The sequence below is a fragment of the Parasteatoda tepidariorum genome, chromosome 5 (genome assembly GCF_982258835.1).
Source record: "Parasteatoda tepidariorum strain Cologne lab strain chromosome 5, Ptep-v5.0, whole genome shotgun sequence".
Lineage (NCBI taxonomy): Eukaryota > Metazoa > Arthropoda > Arachnida > Araneae > Theridiidae > Parasteatoda > Parasteatoda tepidariorum.
In genome coordinates this window covers 25576135-25592319 of record NC_141759.1, presented here as the reverse complement: position 1 = coordinate 25592319, position 16185 = coordinate 25576135, and the positions used below count along the sequence as shown (strand labels likewise).

The 16185-nt window shown below is 29.0% G+C and overlaps 1 protein-coding gene across 1 annotated transcript in view; it reads right to left on the bottom strand.

The window, feature by feature from the left end:
• Nucleotides 1-16185, bottom strand: part of sm (heterogeneous nuclear ribonucleoprotein L) — a 29352-nt gene that overhangs the window by 7275 nt on the left and 5892 nt on the right. The window contains exons 2-9 of the mRNA XM_071185608.2: nucleotides 13219-13298; nucleotides 12899-12965; nucleotides 12738-12822; nucleotides 11263-11360; nucleotides 11122-11185; nucleotides 7804-7893; nucleotides 6721-6850; nucleotides 4937-5135 (exon numbers count right to left, since the gene is read on the bottom strand). Of these exons, the coding sequence (XP_071041709.1) occupies nucleotides 4937-5135; nucleotides 6721-6850; nucleotides 7804-7893; nucleotides 11122-11185; nucleotides 11263-11360; nucleotides 12738-12822; nucleotides 12899-12965; nucleotides 13219-13298 (813 nt within the window). The remainder of the gene's footprint in view (nucleotides 1-4936; nucleotides 5136-6720; nucleotides 6851-7803; nucleotides 7894-11121; nucleotides 11186-11262; nucleotides 11361-12737; nucleotides 12823-12898; nucleotides 12966-13218; nucleotides 13299-16185) is intronic.

The following is a 16185-nucleotide window of genomic DNA, read 5'->3' as shown; positions in this document are numbered from 1 at the left end:
TCTTTTCATTTTTGCTTTTTTCTATTCTGCTTCAGAGCATTTATGTTGACTTAATTCTTTTTTCTTGACTTTTTCAGCTGCTTTTATTATAATGCAGCATTTAAACAGAACGTCTCATACTATTAATTTATTATCACTCTTTCCCTGCACTATAATATAAATAACTGGAAATATAGAAAACTGATTTTCAGTGTTAAAGGTTTGTTTTAGGAACCAAGAACAATTTGTTATTTTTGTTTTTCTTTTTCATTAACTTTTCTTTTTATAGGCATTTTTATTATGACGCAGCATTTTTTTCAATGAACGTTATTAATAAACTTTTCTTTAAAAAAAAATGAAGAAAAAAATTCCTTTTTGCGTGTTGTAATAACATCGTAGTTACAAAATCACGTGGAAAAGTATGGCAATTCAATAAAAAAAGTAATAATAATTACTTAAATTTATGCTGAACTCAGCAAGAATAAAGTTTGTCGAATGTGAGATATAAAATTCGCATATCGTAATGAAATTATAGGAATTTTTTATAGTACGTGGGAATGCATAGCAATAACTACAAAAAAAAATAGCTTAAAAGAAGAAAGAAAAGCAAAAAAAAGAAGGAAAAAAATTACTTAGATTTAAGATTAAATTTTCACAAATAAATTGAACCAAAAAGTGTTTATTGAAATTAATAAAAAATTCAGGATTTTTGAAATCACGTTACAAAGTGGAAATAAGTGTTTAACAAAATAATTTATATTTACGATGAATTCGAATTTAAAGAAAGCGCGTTAAACATACGTTTACTATAGAATCTATTAAAATTGAACGTGTCAAAACGCGATGACTCAAAAGTGCGATTAAAATTTTTTTATTGTGATCAGTAGCTCTCGCGGGCCGCACTTCAGTAGTAGGCGGGCCGCAGGTTGTGCACCCCTATGATAATTGCAAGGAAAGGGTAAATAAGACTAAAGGAATTTACAGAGCAATAATAGAAAATAAACTTTTTTATAGTTACGAAGTTGTTTAAAAAAATAATACAAATAAATAATCTGTGTGAAATCAAAATTAAGTCCAAATTAATGTAAGAACATTTTTGAACACAAAAGCGCTACCGTTGTTTTTTAACACAAAAACGCAATAAACAGTTAAAATATCCAATACATGAGCATCAATTAAAATATTAATTATAGGAAAATAAGATTGTAATAAAGTGTTACAATAAAAATAAATTATGTAAAAAAAAAAAAAAAACATTAAAAAAGGCATATTTTTTAATATCAAATCACCCTAAAAAGAAACTAACAAATCAAAGTACAAGCAAAAAAATAAAGGATAAAATCGCATATTTTTAGTCTGCTAAAAAATAAAATAAATTATCCTAAAATATGAAACAAAGCAGCAAGACAACGAAAAATAAACGGAGAAATTATTAATAAAAAATAAACAAACTAATAAATAAAAAAACTTCTCAAAAACTAAGTCATTCTAAAAAAATTTAATTTAATAAAAATACTACCCAATAATCTGCATTGAAGCGAAGTAAAATCGTACTTCATCAATTCATGAACTTTTGCAAGAAGAGAAGAGAAAAAAAACCCGAAAAAAAAATAATAAAAATGCATTTTGTCAAGATTTTTTGTTACAAAAAAAAATTATTATAAATAAGATGGATAAAAAGATAAAAAAAAAGAAGTATAAATTAAGATGTTAAAGAAACGAAATTAATAATAAATAACTAAAAAAAAAAAATTGCTTTCATGATAAATACTAAATCAGCACAAAAAGTAATACTATATAAAAAAAAAAAAAAAGAAAAAAGGAATATATATAACTTATCTGAAGTGTAAGAAACTAACGCTCGCACTGTTCAACTTTCTTATAGTACCATTGAATAACCATGGAACAGCCTAAGTGATTCTCTATTATAAATCACTGTCACTGCACTAATTATGGCCTGCCTAAAGGCGACGCCCCCTGAGTGCGAGACTTAACACTGATTTTGCCAATTCAGATTTTTTTTATCTGGGTATGGATGCACCTAATAAAGATCGGTGTGGAAAAAAACTTTTTTTTCCTTCTTAATTTTCAATTTCGAAAGGGGAAATGTCGCAAATTACGTTATCAAAAACGTACAAGTACGTTACAAGTAAAATTACGTTTTTCTATGACAATTCCATGACTTATCAAGTCTGGCGCGTACGGACCCTGTGATTAAGAGAAATAAAATAAGACAATTAAAGCAATTACAAATGATTATAAAGTAAATAAATAAGTTATTAAAAAAGATTCATTTGCGACCGCAGCACTTTTTATTGTATTTAAATGAACATTTTAAGTTTTAAGAAGAATCGAAATAAAAATTTGCTCATTATATTCAAATAAATTCAATTTACAATATTTACGACGCACGATCTTACAAACGCAGAGTTAGCAAAGCGATAACATTGATATTAAGAATAAATTAATAAACAAATAAAAAGCTGAAAAATATTAAATGAAAAAAGTTTGGTATTTAAATTAATCTATCTAATATTACAATGCGTTGTCAAATCATCATGGTATGTGATATAGATCATAGCCGAAATTGCAATAAGCGCAAAAATAATGACCAAATTTCTATAATAACGAGAAAAAAAATAATTTAAGTAACAATATAGAAGTGTCATATTTAAATATATGGAAAATACAACATAGAGTTATCAATCGGCTTGGTAATTGTGATAGTGTCGAATCAAACACCTGATTTGAAAAATATCGTCAAATAAACGAGTTACTATTAAAGAAAGAAAACAATTTCTTAATTTATCAATTTATTTAGTTCTATTTAAAATGGGCGGCCAAATTAAAGCTGCATTGTGATCATTCAGAAAAAGAAGAAAAAAAATTTGCGAATAACACATGTTGTATCTTCAAATAAATTTCCTTTTTTAATATTTTTGAGGTACAAGCATACAGCTATAAATAAATTTAATACTATTAAATAAAGGAAAGTTACGTATTTAAATTTACCGATATAATTACATCACTCTGTCAGTTCAGTTATGAGTAAAAAATTTAGAAAAAATTCTAAATGTATGAAAACGTTTCCTATTCAAAATATCTTATTTAGTATCAATTAGGATGAACAGTCGAACAAAATAATAAGTAAGGAAAGAAAGAGGAAAAAAACGATTAATTGAATTAAGTATGCTTCATCTACAAATAAATTGTGTGCTTGATTCAACTTTTATGAGGAGCAGTCATACCTTTGCACACACTAGTAATAACATAAATAAACAAATTAATAAAAAAATCAACTGCTGGGACAAATTCTAATGAAAACGAGAACGCTAAACAATATTTTAAAAGAGTAAAAAAAGAAAAAGAAAAAAAAACGGAAATGTTTATACTTCTGGCAGCGTGCCAACAAAGAATGAGAAAAATATTAAAAAAGAAAAAAAAACGGAATAAAAATTATCGTTTGCTAATATCTTAAAATAACTTGTAATGTAACATAACTTGAAACTTATTATTGTAAGAATTGTATTGCGTCATTGTAAAAAAAAGTTTATTATAAAATTAGATTTTTTTTTCTTTTTTTTTTTTTTTTGGATAAAAAAAGCTTTTTTATTGCGTAGTTAATTGTCTAAGTCCCTTCACTTTTGAAATCAAAAGTAAAAATTTCTTTCTTCCTTCAAAAGAATAAAGCTGGGCAGAGGGGTTCAGAAGATACATGAGAATGTATCTTTTATCTATATGACCTAGTCTGACCCCTAAAATTGTCTACAGGCTTTGTGAACAAGATTTCTTCCTTTAAAAAATTCTTTCCAGGAAAACTCTTGCCAGGCCTACTGACCGTCATCATAGCAGTATGGTTTCTTAAAATAAGCAATACGTCCATTTCTAAGAAAAAGAAATTTTTCTAAAAAGAGAAAATAGGAACCCACACAGCTGCAGGTGGGGTTGCATTCCCTGAGGAACTTCTTGGAAGATCTCTTATTTAAACTACTAACTTCAAGAGGAAATAGTAAAGAGGGGGGGGGAGCTCATTTACCCGTAGCTTTTGAGCTAGAGGGAAGACAAGTTGATTTCAAGAAAAGTATTACTAAGCGGAGGGGGGGGGGGAGACAGGACAAAAAAATCCTTTCTTACAGGAGAGTGGTATCTTTTTGGAGGGGACACAACAGGGCGCATTCAATTATATCAGGGCGGGATAAAAGGAGTAAAGGGCAATAGGGCGGATATTTTATATCAAAAGGGCATACGGGGCGGGCCGCCCCGTAAACCCCGCTTAGAATGAACCCTGCGCTTGGTACTCATTTATCGACCCACTGAAGGGATGAAAGACTGAGTCAACCTTGCACGGCCCGAGGATTGAACGCAAGACCTGTAGCACGGGAGCATGAAGCGCTACCATTCAGCCACGGGCGTCTATTTTAGAACCAAGTACCAAAAATAAGCAGCTTATGTACACACACTAAATATATTAAAGAAACTTAAAAAAAAAGGTAGTAAAGGTTTGCCTGGTAAGATACCCATATTTATTTTTTACTATTATCGTTTTTTTTTTTTTAAATCCTTGATATTGTTGCTAACAAGTTCTCATTTTTAAGTAATATTTACTTAAACTGATTCAATAAATTATAAAATACAAAAACATAAACACATAGCTGTGCTATTATGAAAACCTTCTTGTACCTAATTTTTTCAAGATCAGATTAGCTTTTTTTAAAAAAATCAATTTAGGGACTCTTGATTATAATAAAGTTTGCTTAAGACAAATTTCAAATGAAAATAATTTAAGGATCATTCAACAAATGATAAACTTTTTCCGACAACTGAATACTCTGTTGGAGCATTTTAAATTGACAGATGTAGAGCCAGATATAAAATAAAAAGTACTTAACTTAATGGTTCAATTTCAACACATTAAAAAAAAAAAGAGAGAGAGAGATAATGCAAAGTTAAAACTTACACGAACAACATTGCCATATAAGCACAATATGTTAAATAATTTATCGCAATTCATTTTCTCGGCATTGAGTCCATATGCCATTATAACACAGCCACCTTGAGGACCACCCTGAGGAGGGGGTGGGGGACCACCAGGTCCATAACCTGGCCCACGAGGATTAGCTGGAGGTCCATCAGCTCGATAAGGATCACGCCCAAACCTAAAATAATAAGTCGGAATATCAACATGACTTCAAAACTTACACAACATTATGAATAAAATGGGAATAGTTACATATTTAAATATATATATAAATATATATACTGATACTTGATAGAAAATTCTAGGACTATTGTAAGTCTTTAAAATGAGAATGTTATGTCGAAAAGTAAAGAAAACTAAAACATATTTGTAATCATGGGTCTGTCTAGGTTTTTCTGAGCAGTACCTATTTTGTGAAAATTTAGACAGAATTTGCAAAAATTAAAAATTATAGTAAAAAATCAATACAAAAATATGGATTCATCAGTTCTTATGGGATACAAAAATAAAATTTAAAGAAAAAGTATTTTGTGAAACTATTGTTTTTCCCAAAGTTGAATTTGTGAAGGTACCAGTAAATGATAGCAAATTTGGCCTAGACAGACCCCTGGAAATTCATAAATACGACTTATTTTGACAAAGCCTTTGTTCTTTAATCCACTTCTTTCAAAATGTTTTAATAGTTTGAAGCATATTGTGTTATGCTGGTCATGAGCAGCTATTTTTGTTAAACATGACATACGTCCAGAGAATTACAAAATCTAAGATAAAAGAAACCACCTAATATAATACTGCACAAAAAAAGAGTGAATTAAAACAAGAAAAATATGAGTGACGAATTTACTACTTTGTAAAGAAATTTAAAAAGGTGATGAATGCATACAGGGGATTTGACGAGAATACAATATGCATTTTTAATTAGATCCAACAATTATTCAATATTTCAATAGATTGCCCAGACAAAAATATGCAGTCTAAGACAAAAATACGCAGTTCCATTACTCTTTCTTCATTCATAAAGAATTTAAGATGCTTCAAGGTCATTAAGCAGTAACATCAAAAGGAATATTACTTTGAATCATTTTCTCGAGACTTGTGCATTGATTCATTGTCAATGGCAAAATGCTTAGTAAGTTCATAAATTGTCATAACTTATTTTCTAGATAGATATTCTATTAAGTAGAGAAAATTAAATAAAATTTCAGGCCCTACATAGGAGTGAATGGTTCAGTTTAAAGATTCTCACAAGTGTTAAATTAATAATGCATCTAGGGAAGGGCAAACAGTACCAGGGTTGCCACTCAAATCTGGAAAAAAAAATTCCCTGTGTTTTCCCTGTACATGTTATACGCAATATATTAAGAGGAAACAACAATTACTGTGCTCTTGTGTGAGCTATATTGGACTAACTATATTTATTAGTTTCAATTGCTGGAAAAACAGCTGAACATACTTAAATAATACTATAGTAAATGAAATAGTTTAGAATAGCTGAAATAGCATGGTTAAATATCCCATAGATTACGCTTTGAGTGGTCACCATTTTTTAAAAGATCAAAATAAAAAAAACAAAATTCCCTGTATTTTCCCTGTTATTTTAGGTGATTTTTAAATTCCCTGTATTTTCCAGGTTTTCCCTGTAGAGTGGCAACCCTGAGTACCTCATTCTTTATGTATCAGTCATAATATTGAAATAGGTGAGATAATGACGGTGGTCTAACTAAACAAAAGAACTTGAAATAGGAGGTAAAAACAACAATTACCTATCTGGAGGAGCAGGGCCTCCATATGGATCTCTAGCAGGTGGTCCATAAGGATCTTGTCGAGGGCCACCACGGGGCATGTATCCGTCGTCATATCCAGCATCATAACCAGGTCCTCCAGGTCTGCCATCTATGGGAAATAGGAAAACCTTTAACAACTTCCAATGAAATATTTAAAGAATTAAATTTCAACTTATAATAAATTTATAAACTAAATACTAAAATCAGGATAACAATTTTGTATTATCTTTTATTAGTCCTATAACTATGTTTAGAAGATTACTGAAACAAAATGCATTAATCTAACTTGTTAACAAACACTTTCTTTTCATGCAAGGTTGAAAAAGGGTGTAGGATGTTTTCCGCACTAATGCAAGACAATAAGTAATGCCTGCATTAGAGCAGAAAATTTTTACATAAATATTAATTACAATTAATAACCAAAATTAAAGTAACAAGTCTAATCAATTGATTTAATGACAAATAACATCAATTGCAGAAAATAGCTATGTAATATGAATCAAGATTTTACTCAACTTGCTTTTTTGAGTCAAAGCACTGATTCTGTTTCCATTGTTTGGTTACATTTCACAACCATGTTGCTTCATTTTGCAATTTTTTTTTTTAAATCAGAGCCTGTTTCTTTAATCTATTTTAAAAAATATTAGAAACTAGACATTAAAATTGAAATAACTACAAACATTCTTGCAATATGAATAACAAAGAGTCAAGATGCTATGTTTTACTGAAGAAATCTTAGTATATTACACACAAAATAATCCGATTTCAAGTTGATGTTTTCAAGTTTTAATTTCTTGAAAACTTTAAAGTGACATTAACATCCATTTTTCATTATTAAACAATAAGTATGAACTTCTAACTCATGAAGAATACGATGAAGAGTATGAACTTTTAACTCATGTTATTTATTGATCATACTATGTACAAATCCACCATCAGTTAAAATGTTAACTCAGTATAACAATATTTAAAGTATACAATAATTAAAAGCTTGCTACCTATTATAAATTACATATAGTTTCATTAACATTAGATACACTTAACAAAGATAAATAAACATACCATAAGGAGGGGGAGGTCCATTGCCAGGGGGTCCATAACCACGTGGAGGTTCTTGAAGTAATGCAGGCCTGTCATTTCCAGGTTGCTTTCCTAATTAAAGAAGCATAAAATATATACACACTATCCTTTAAATATAAAGTTATAAAAAGCAGCAAAAATAATCTAAAGATATTAAAGAATAGACTGATTCAGCAACAATAAAATACTCACTCAAGTCAATCACACAGCATCTAAAAATGAAAACAAGCAAAAAAAACAAGACACAATAGGCAACTAGGGCCAAAATCTTAAAATTATTTAAATTCAGACAAGGATCAAACCTTCCTGTCTTTTGCCACCATATTCCCAGCAAGTTATACAGAAAACGAGCTTGCAGCATGGAGCAGGCAGTAAGAGTTGCAGAAGCTCGCTTGCAAGACCAGGTCGAGATCACAGCCTGCCAATATTCTGCCTGTATACAAGAGTCACAGGATTAGGTATCATAGATACTCAATTTCTTTATTTGTTTGTTTTTTTAACAACACTTGTATTTGTTGTTGAGTGGTGATGGTAGTGTTTTGTCTTTTCCATGTTTTCTTCTCTTCTGGATTTTGCATGAGTGCTGTATTCTTGAGTGAATGACAATGTCTGTTCTGTTGATATGAACAGTTTTATTTATTTCTCCTTGGTGAGTAAAATACTGTCATTTTGCAAGTGTTCAAGTAATGCTTGTGTAACAGTCAGTTTGCTCAGTCAGTTTAGTGCAAGTCTCCCTTATGTTTTGTTCATAGATCAGTTTTAAATATTTTTTTTTTATTTTATCTGCAAAAAGAGTATCATCTAATGCAATGTTTCATCTAATACAATGTTAACTGTGTCAATACTTCTTTTATAGTATTTTTTAAAACTCATATTTTTAAGCAAAACACGTTTTCCGACACTGAGAAAAAATTATTACTATACCAATTTGACCTTAACAAGCCTAATCTATTAAAAATGCCTAGTTAACTTCTAAATGGAATAGCCTCAAAATGCTGCCTAATCGCACCTTTCAAAAACTGCAAACACTAACAATTTAAAATTTAAGTTCAAACTATATACTGCCTCTAAAAGATCTCTGAAGAACAAGCAATTTTACACTAATAAAAACAGAATTCTTCATCTGCATCAAATAATGGTCAATGCCTATATATACTTCAATAAGACATATCGGTTTGAGTTTTTTTTAAAAATTTCATTAACAAATATCTTTTATATTAATTCAGAAACACTTCAACACATTTAGATAAAAGTAAGAATTAGGGTCTTTTAGGTCATCAAGACACTGCATTACCATATCATTTAAGGCTGCATTTTACTGATAAAACAGCGATTTTGCATAAATCGTAAGAAATTTTTTGGGGGGGGGAAACTGAACTATTGAAAACCAGTTTAAATACTTCAAAAAAATTTTAAAACATATTAACTGCACTAAAATTTTAAAAGTTAATCATAAACATACCAGTCAATGCAAAACTATTATTTTCAGTATCTTTCTAATTTTTTTTTAAAGCATATATTTTCTAGCAAAATAAACAGTTAAAATTTTTTATTTAGAAGTCACAGTGAAAACTTTTAGTTTTCAGATTTATTTGCATTATTTTTTCACAGAATATTTATGCTTCAACCTAACAAAACCTGTTGAATCCATTATTTTCAACTTAATATTTCAAGTTTGAACATAGTCTAATGGAACAGGTAGTAACATCTAGTAAATTTGGTTAGTTTAATTAATAATTCATGTTTGTTAATGAGATAAATTGTTATCATTAGCTGAAAAGACGAGAAAAAATAAATTTTCAGAGTATTTTAAACGGAATTGTTTGAATATCTAAAGATGGTCTAATTAATAAAAAAACAATTAATACTTTTAGTAATGAAAAGTTTAAAGTGAAAAATGTAGTGTAGGTTAGAAAAAAGTAATTTGTTGAGTAATGTAAATATTGTAATATGTAATATAACAAAATAAATTAAAAATAACAATTTGACAATTTTATATATAAAAAAATATTTAAGACAATTATTAATAAGAATATTAAATACAATAATTTTTCAATAATTAATGAACAATATTTATACACAAATGTTAAAAATAACAATTTTATACATAAAAATAAAATAAATTGAACAATATTTATCACATGAAGTAAAAAAAAAAAAAAAAAAATTAACAGCAGACTTTTATTTGTAAGATCTTAGTTTCAAAATTGAATATTAATTTTATTTTCTAGCAAAAAATTTTTGATTTCGCCACAGTAACTATTTTTAAAAAATAACATGAATAAATGCAGCTATTCAATACCAAATATAACATGAGTAATAGAGAAAATATTACTTGGTTGCAAAGTAAGACTCTTTAATTATTTAATTACTATTGATTAAAAAAAAAAACTAAATATAAGTAAAAGTGAATTAAACAAAATTAAACCAAAATTCACCTTAGAAAAATTATTCAAGTAGATACCCATTTTTTTTGTGTGGATAGAACTTAGAATCTGGAACATTATGCCTGAAGCTACTGATATAAGAATTCGGAAACTCCGGCAAATAGTTTTTAAACTACCAACACAACTATTTTTTTTTTAAATAATGAAACATGAAGTTAAAAGTAATTCACTGGAACTCAAATGTTATTTCAATATCATAATTTGACAATCAATGTAATAAATTTTTAATTTTATTAATTGAACTTTTTTATTGAAGAGATAAAACCATTTACATCTAAATTATGCTGATACATGAATTTTTTTTTGTCCATTACCTATTTAGTATATAACATCACAGCTGCATGATTTGATATATTTACATATATTTCATTGCATAATCAATAGATTATGGTGACACTTTTAGTAAATTTTTAATTAACAAAAAGATATTGTTACTAAATTTGTTTTTCTTGGTTGCATTCAAAGACTAACAAAAGGAAAAACAATTTAATGGACTGAAAACCAAGAAGTTCTGTTTTTGAAAGACAGAATAAAAGTATAAGTAAAAATAGTGATGAAAAACAAATTAAAAATTACTAAATAAGTTAATAAAAAAATTAGTTAAACTGGATAATAAAAAAATGTTAAATAAGTTAATAAAAAAATGAGTTAATATTTATTCAGGACATAAAACTTGACATAAAGTTGATCAAATGGATATTTAAAAAGTCAAAATTACTTAAAAATTCAAATAGATATGTAAATGAGATAGAAGAAAATTAAGAAATAACTAGATAATATGCAATACTAAAAATATTTAAGCATAGCTAAAAAAAGTAATTTCATAAAACAAATATTAATTCCTCAAGCATACCTAGAGCATTATTTGTGTAATCCCAGCTTTCATTGTCATTCTTGTAAACATTTAGGCGAGTAGGCTAGAATGAAATATCATTATTAAAAGAGAGGTTTATATAATTCAAATGCATGTCAATTGATTAAAAGCACTTTTTACCTTAGCAAACTCGATCTTCAAGGTGCAACAACCAGAGTAAATATCACATCCATTAAGTGACTGCTTTGCTCGTTCTGCAGCTTCCAAACTGTCAAACTTGATCAATAGTTAAGAAATAATCAGAGACATTAGGATCCACTTGCATTTTTAATGAAACTTGAGTGCAAATACATAAAAACAAAAATACATAAAAATATCTGCCATTACATGATTTTTTTTTCCTTTTATATACGAATGAGTTAAAACTTTTAGATAGATGCCAAGTACCATAAGTTACATACTTTAGAAATATTTCTACGAATGGAGAATTTTTGAAATGTACAGTAATTTATGATAGATAGGTCAGCCTAACTGTATTAATTTTCGTAATGTGTGGCCTATATACATATTCTCCCACAGGCTTAGGGCAAAGATCCTGACATCAATGTGGATTTAATAACAAATATAAATTTTCCCAAAAAATTTCTACAATTTTTATCAGAACAATATTAATTTGATCAGAAAAAGGTATTCTCCCCCTCTTTTACTTAATTTCTTTTATTAAAATATGGCAGTAAGGCGATTGTATTGTATTTCTACACGTCATCAACAACGAATGCACAGTAAAAACAAATTTCTAGCTTGAGAATATATAAATGCCTGTTTATATCCCAGGGATTCGGAAGAAATATTTCCGGGTTAAAATAATCAAGTGAAGCAAAAAATAAAAAAAATTATATGACAAGGAAATGACATAAAGCTTGAATGGAAATTCCAACTCACACCTGGAAGAGATTGTTCCAGCGGATGAAGCGCATTCGGATAGAAGAGAAAAGAAGAAGAAAAATTCTCACCATTCTTATTGATGAGTTCATCAGCGCCACATGATCTATGCATTGCGTTTTGCTTCAACCCACTTTCTTGTTCCTAGAAGTGGATAGGTTTTTATTGATGAGTTCATCAGAGCCACATGATCTATGCATTGCATTTTGCTCTGAATCCCATTTTCTTGTTCTTAGAAGTGGATAGGTTAGTTGGGAAAAAAAAAAAAAGAGAGAGAGAGAGAAGGTTCTTGTTATGATGCCATGATATTGATAAGATCTCCTAGCGTCATATGTTGAACTTTTGCTATTTTCTTTTCAACTGCAGAGAGTTAGCAGTTTTGACTTTCTTTCTATACCAGGATGTTTGTTCTTTCAAAGTTGCATAGTGGATTCTGAGTTCATGCGCTTCATGTTAGACAATTTTTGAGTTTACTTCCATAGGTTTTCGTTCATTTTTTTGTGCTTAAAATAAAACCTCAGATTTCTCTTTAGTAGTGACAAAAATTGGAACTGGTGGTTATAGGACAGTGGGGACTCTTTCCCAAAACAAAATGTAAAACTATTCATTAAAACTCTATTTAAGATAGAACATAAACATCAAAATATGAGCTACAAAAATTAAATTATCATAAACAATTAGAATTATATCACAAATCATTTATAAAGGATATTCCACCATTGCTTGAACACCATTCTTTTTAAATATTACAATTCTCAAAACCTTTCCACTTGGACTACAGATAGTATGAATAACATCCTAAAATGATGGAAGAATAATTAGCAAAAGTTAAATTTAAGATCAAATAATAATAATAATAAATTAATTTACTTACAGTTGTAATAGGATAAGCTGGATTCATCACAGTTATTAACAAAATGTGGTTGGGTTTTTCCTCGAAACTATAATGAAATATTAAAAAGTCAGAAAGAGATAGTTCAATAAAGATAATAAAATAAGAAGAATTTCCATATCAGTACCTGCACCAAGAAAGTCAGCAAATTTTGGCATTACGGAAAGAGACCTGCCCGAGAAATATTATGTAACAAGTGCCCCAAGGAAAATTTCTTTTTAAATTTTTGCAAAAGCTTTAGCAAAGGAAGTTTGGCAAACTGATATGGAAATATTTCATCGAAATATAAAATTGCTAGTTACCCTTCACGTCTTCCACCAGCAGCACCTCTATTATTGTAGCTATTGTTGAAATAATTTCCACCGCTATTGCCAAAAGACTCCTGAAAGAATATATCACACTAGTTTTAGTCAATAAATATTTCTCTTCACTCTATATTTTAAATAGCTAATATAATTGTAAAATATTTCAGGATAACTGCAGGTGTAATAGTAAAATATTTAGGTTATATAAAGGTTGTATAAAGGTTTTGCAAATGTCAGTGCTTACCAGTAAGCTTGAGTTAGGCAGGTTTTGAGTAGTTTCACATCTTTTTAAGAAACTATTACAATAAGCTTATTCTATAGACAATATATGTATTTATTTAAATACCTTATATACCAATAATCAGATATGTATAATATCAGTGTTTTCATTACAGAAAAAAAGTGGGTGAGAATTTCTCACCCTTTCTCAAAAACTGGGTGAGATTTCAAAAAGTTAGGTGAGATTTCTAAAAATGAAAAAAACACGAATAGACTTGGAAAAGAAATATTTCATTTTTAGCATCTTCTAATTTTTAAAGCATTGAATATTTTTGCTGCATTATCACATGGAAAATGTTCTATATCTACTTTTTCATCAGCTATTCTCATTAGGTTGCTCAAATGCTTATCAGTCAATCTGTTAGTATATTTTGTCTTAATTGCAACAAATGCTGAACTATTCGGAACAATTGGTGCAACAAATGCTGAACAATGCAACAAATGGGGTTTTTGGTGCAACAAATGCTGAACTATTCGGAACCACTAAGTAAATTTGTAGCATTGTGCACACACTTTCCTATCCTCTTCACCTGCCAGCATAGGCTTTTCAATTATTTCTGCTATAGAATAGCGAAGTTATTTTCATGTTCTTACTTCATGCTAGTATTTGAACCGTATCCATTGAATATCCGTACTTGTTTTGTTTTGACCGTTCCTACCGACATTTGTTTCATTTTCATTTGTGTGTTATGGACTAGAAAATGTTGCCTTAACAAGGTATTTGTCCATCTTACATTCAAGCTCAAAAAATTTAAACGTCTTACATGAACAAATCTTACCTACGGTAAACACGTGGTTGAAGAGAAATGTGTTCTGAAAGGGCTTCGGAGGTGGGGGGCATTGTGTTCTGCTGTTCGCGCTGGTTCTGAACAATACTGGTAAATAGGAAAGCTTGATAACAAGGACCGATGTTGAAAATAAGGAAAGATCAAGGGATTAAGGATTGAGAAACGTATTTCATTTAAAAAAGTGGAAGACGAAATTTTTTCCAAAATTCGCGAGATTCGCTCATTTTGAAATTCATTAATAGAGTGCGAGAACTTCTCGCGTTAATCATTTTTTAATGCGAGAAAAGAAAAAAATATGCGAGATTCTCGCGTTCTCGATTTGTAGTGAAAACACTGAATATATACCAGAAAGAGCAATCAGCGTCTGCAAAAAAAATCTGCCACTCTTGTTACAGGGTTCATGCTCTACTATAAAAATAAAATTCAAGTACTTTTCAAGGACTTTTTAAGACTTATTATAAAATTCTCAAGGACTTAAATTTTAGTTAAAGATAGACTAAAATTTAACAGTCTAAACTAAAATGTTTTGACGATAAATGTTAGTCGATAATAGCAGTACTGAAAAATAAGACTTCCATTGCTCTCTCTAGATTTCGGAAAGTGATCTAAGTACATATATAAAAAAAAAAAAACAAGGGTGATTGGCATCAAGTCGAGAATAAAATTCATGATGCGTAAAAACGTCAGGTTTGAATTTTGCATTAATGCTTATTTTAAGCTAGGTATACAAAGTCTGAATAAGCAAAGATTCGGGCAGAAGACGGGGTAGGGGGGAATGTTCTATATAATACTGTGATATCAATTAGATATTGAAAAACAACTCTGACGGGAGACTTTTATTTAATATTTAAAGTGGCAGAAGCATTTAGACAGTGAAATTTAAATTGTTCTTAAATATAATTTTGAAATTTCGACCACTCTTCTATTTAAGAAAATTAATCAATTATTGGATGTTGCGGCTTGATTATCATTTTAAATTTATTACCAGTCAACCATTTTAAATTGAAACAGTTGCCAACTTTCACCTCAATTCCTTCTGATAGATTCTTAGTAACAATTTTGGTCACTGACTTTTTTAATTAACCACTCATACTTGAATTAACTTTTTTTCAATAGCATCGATCATACGCACTTGACATGGTCACGTGAATATGAATTGCAATGAGTAGTTTTCAAATCGAGTATAAATACGAAAATCGATGTTTGATATCGCAAAATGCGTGAATACGAATAGCGACATTGGATTTTAAACTCGCGGAAAAACTAATTGCGCTAAAAAAACGCTTAAGTACAAATCGCGATATTAGATTTTTAAATTGCTTTAATGGGAATTGCGAGTACGATTTTTGAATCACGCGAAAACGAATTGCAACACTAGGGGAGATTAGGGTGACTTGATCCCCTTGACATTTTTTTTGCAATTTTTAATTTTTATTTTGAAAAAAAAAAGTTTTTAGTCAAATGTATTGAGTTGTTATTAAAGCCTCAACAATTTGCTATGCTGTAATATTTTATTTTACTTTTATAAAATCATTTTTAAATTAATAATTCATTTTTAAAAAAACATTGAAAAAAGGATCAAGTCTCCCTAATAACAGGGTGACTTGATCCCTTACCAAGGGAGACTTAATCCTTGAAATATTGGTGCATTTAAATGTCAGAAATTGTTTTATATCAAATTTATTTTCACATGATTTGTAAATGAGAATAAAAGTCGGAAAAACTCATGAAGAAATATCTACATTTAATGAAAATTATTGCTTTCTATATGGATGATAAGCAATTATTCTAATTAAGAAATATTTTCAAAGCAAGAAAAGTCAAACATAAATGTTAAAACTGTAGCAGTTCGAAGAGTTCCACCAAGCATAGTTGGTTTTGGTAATTTTTTCACAAT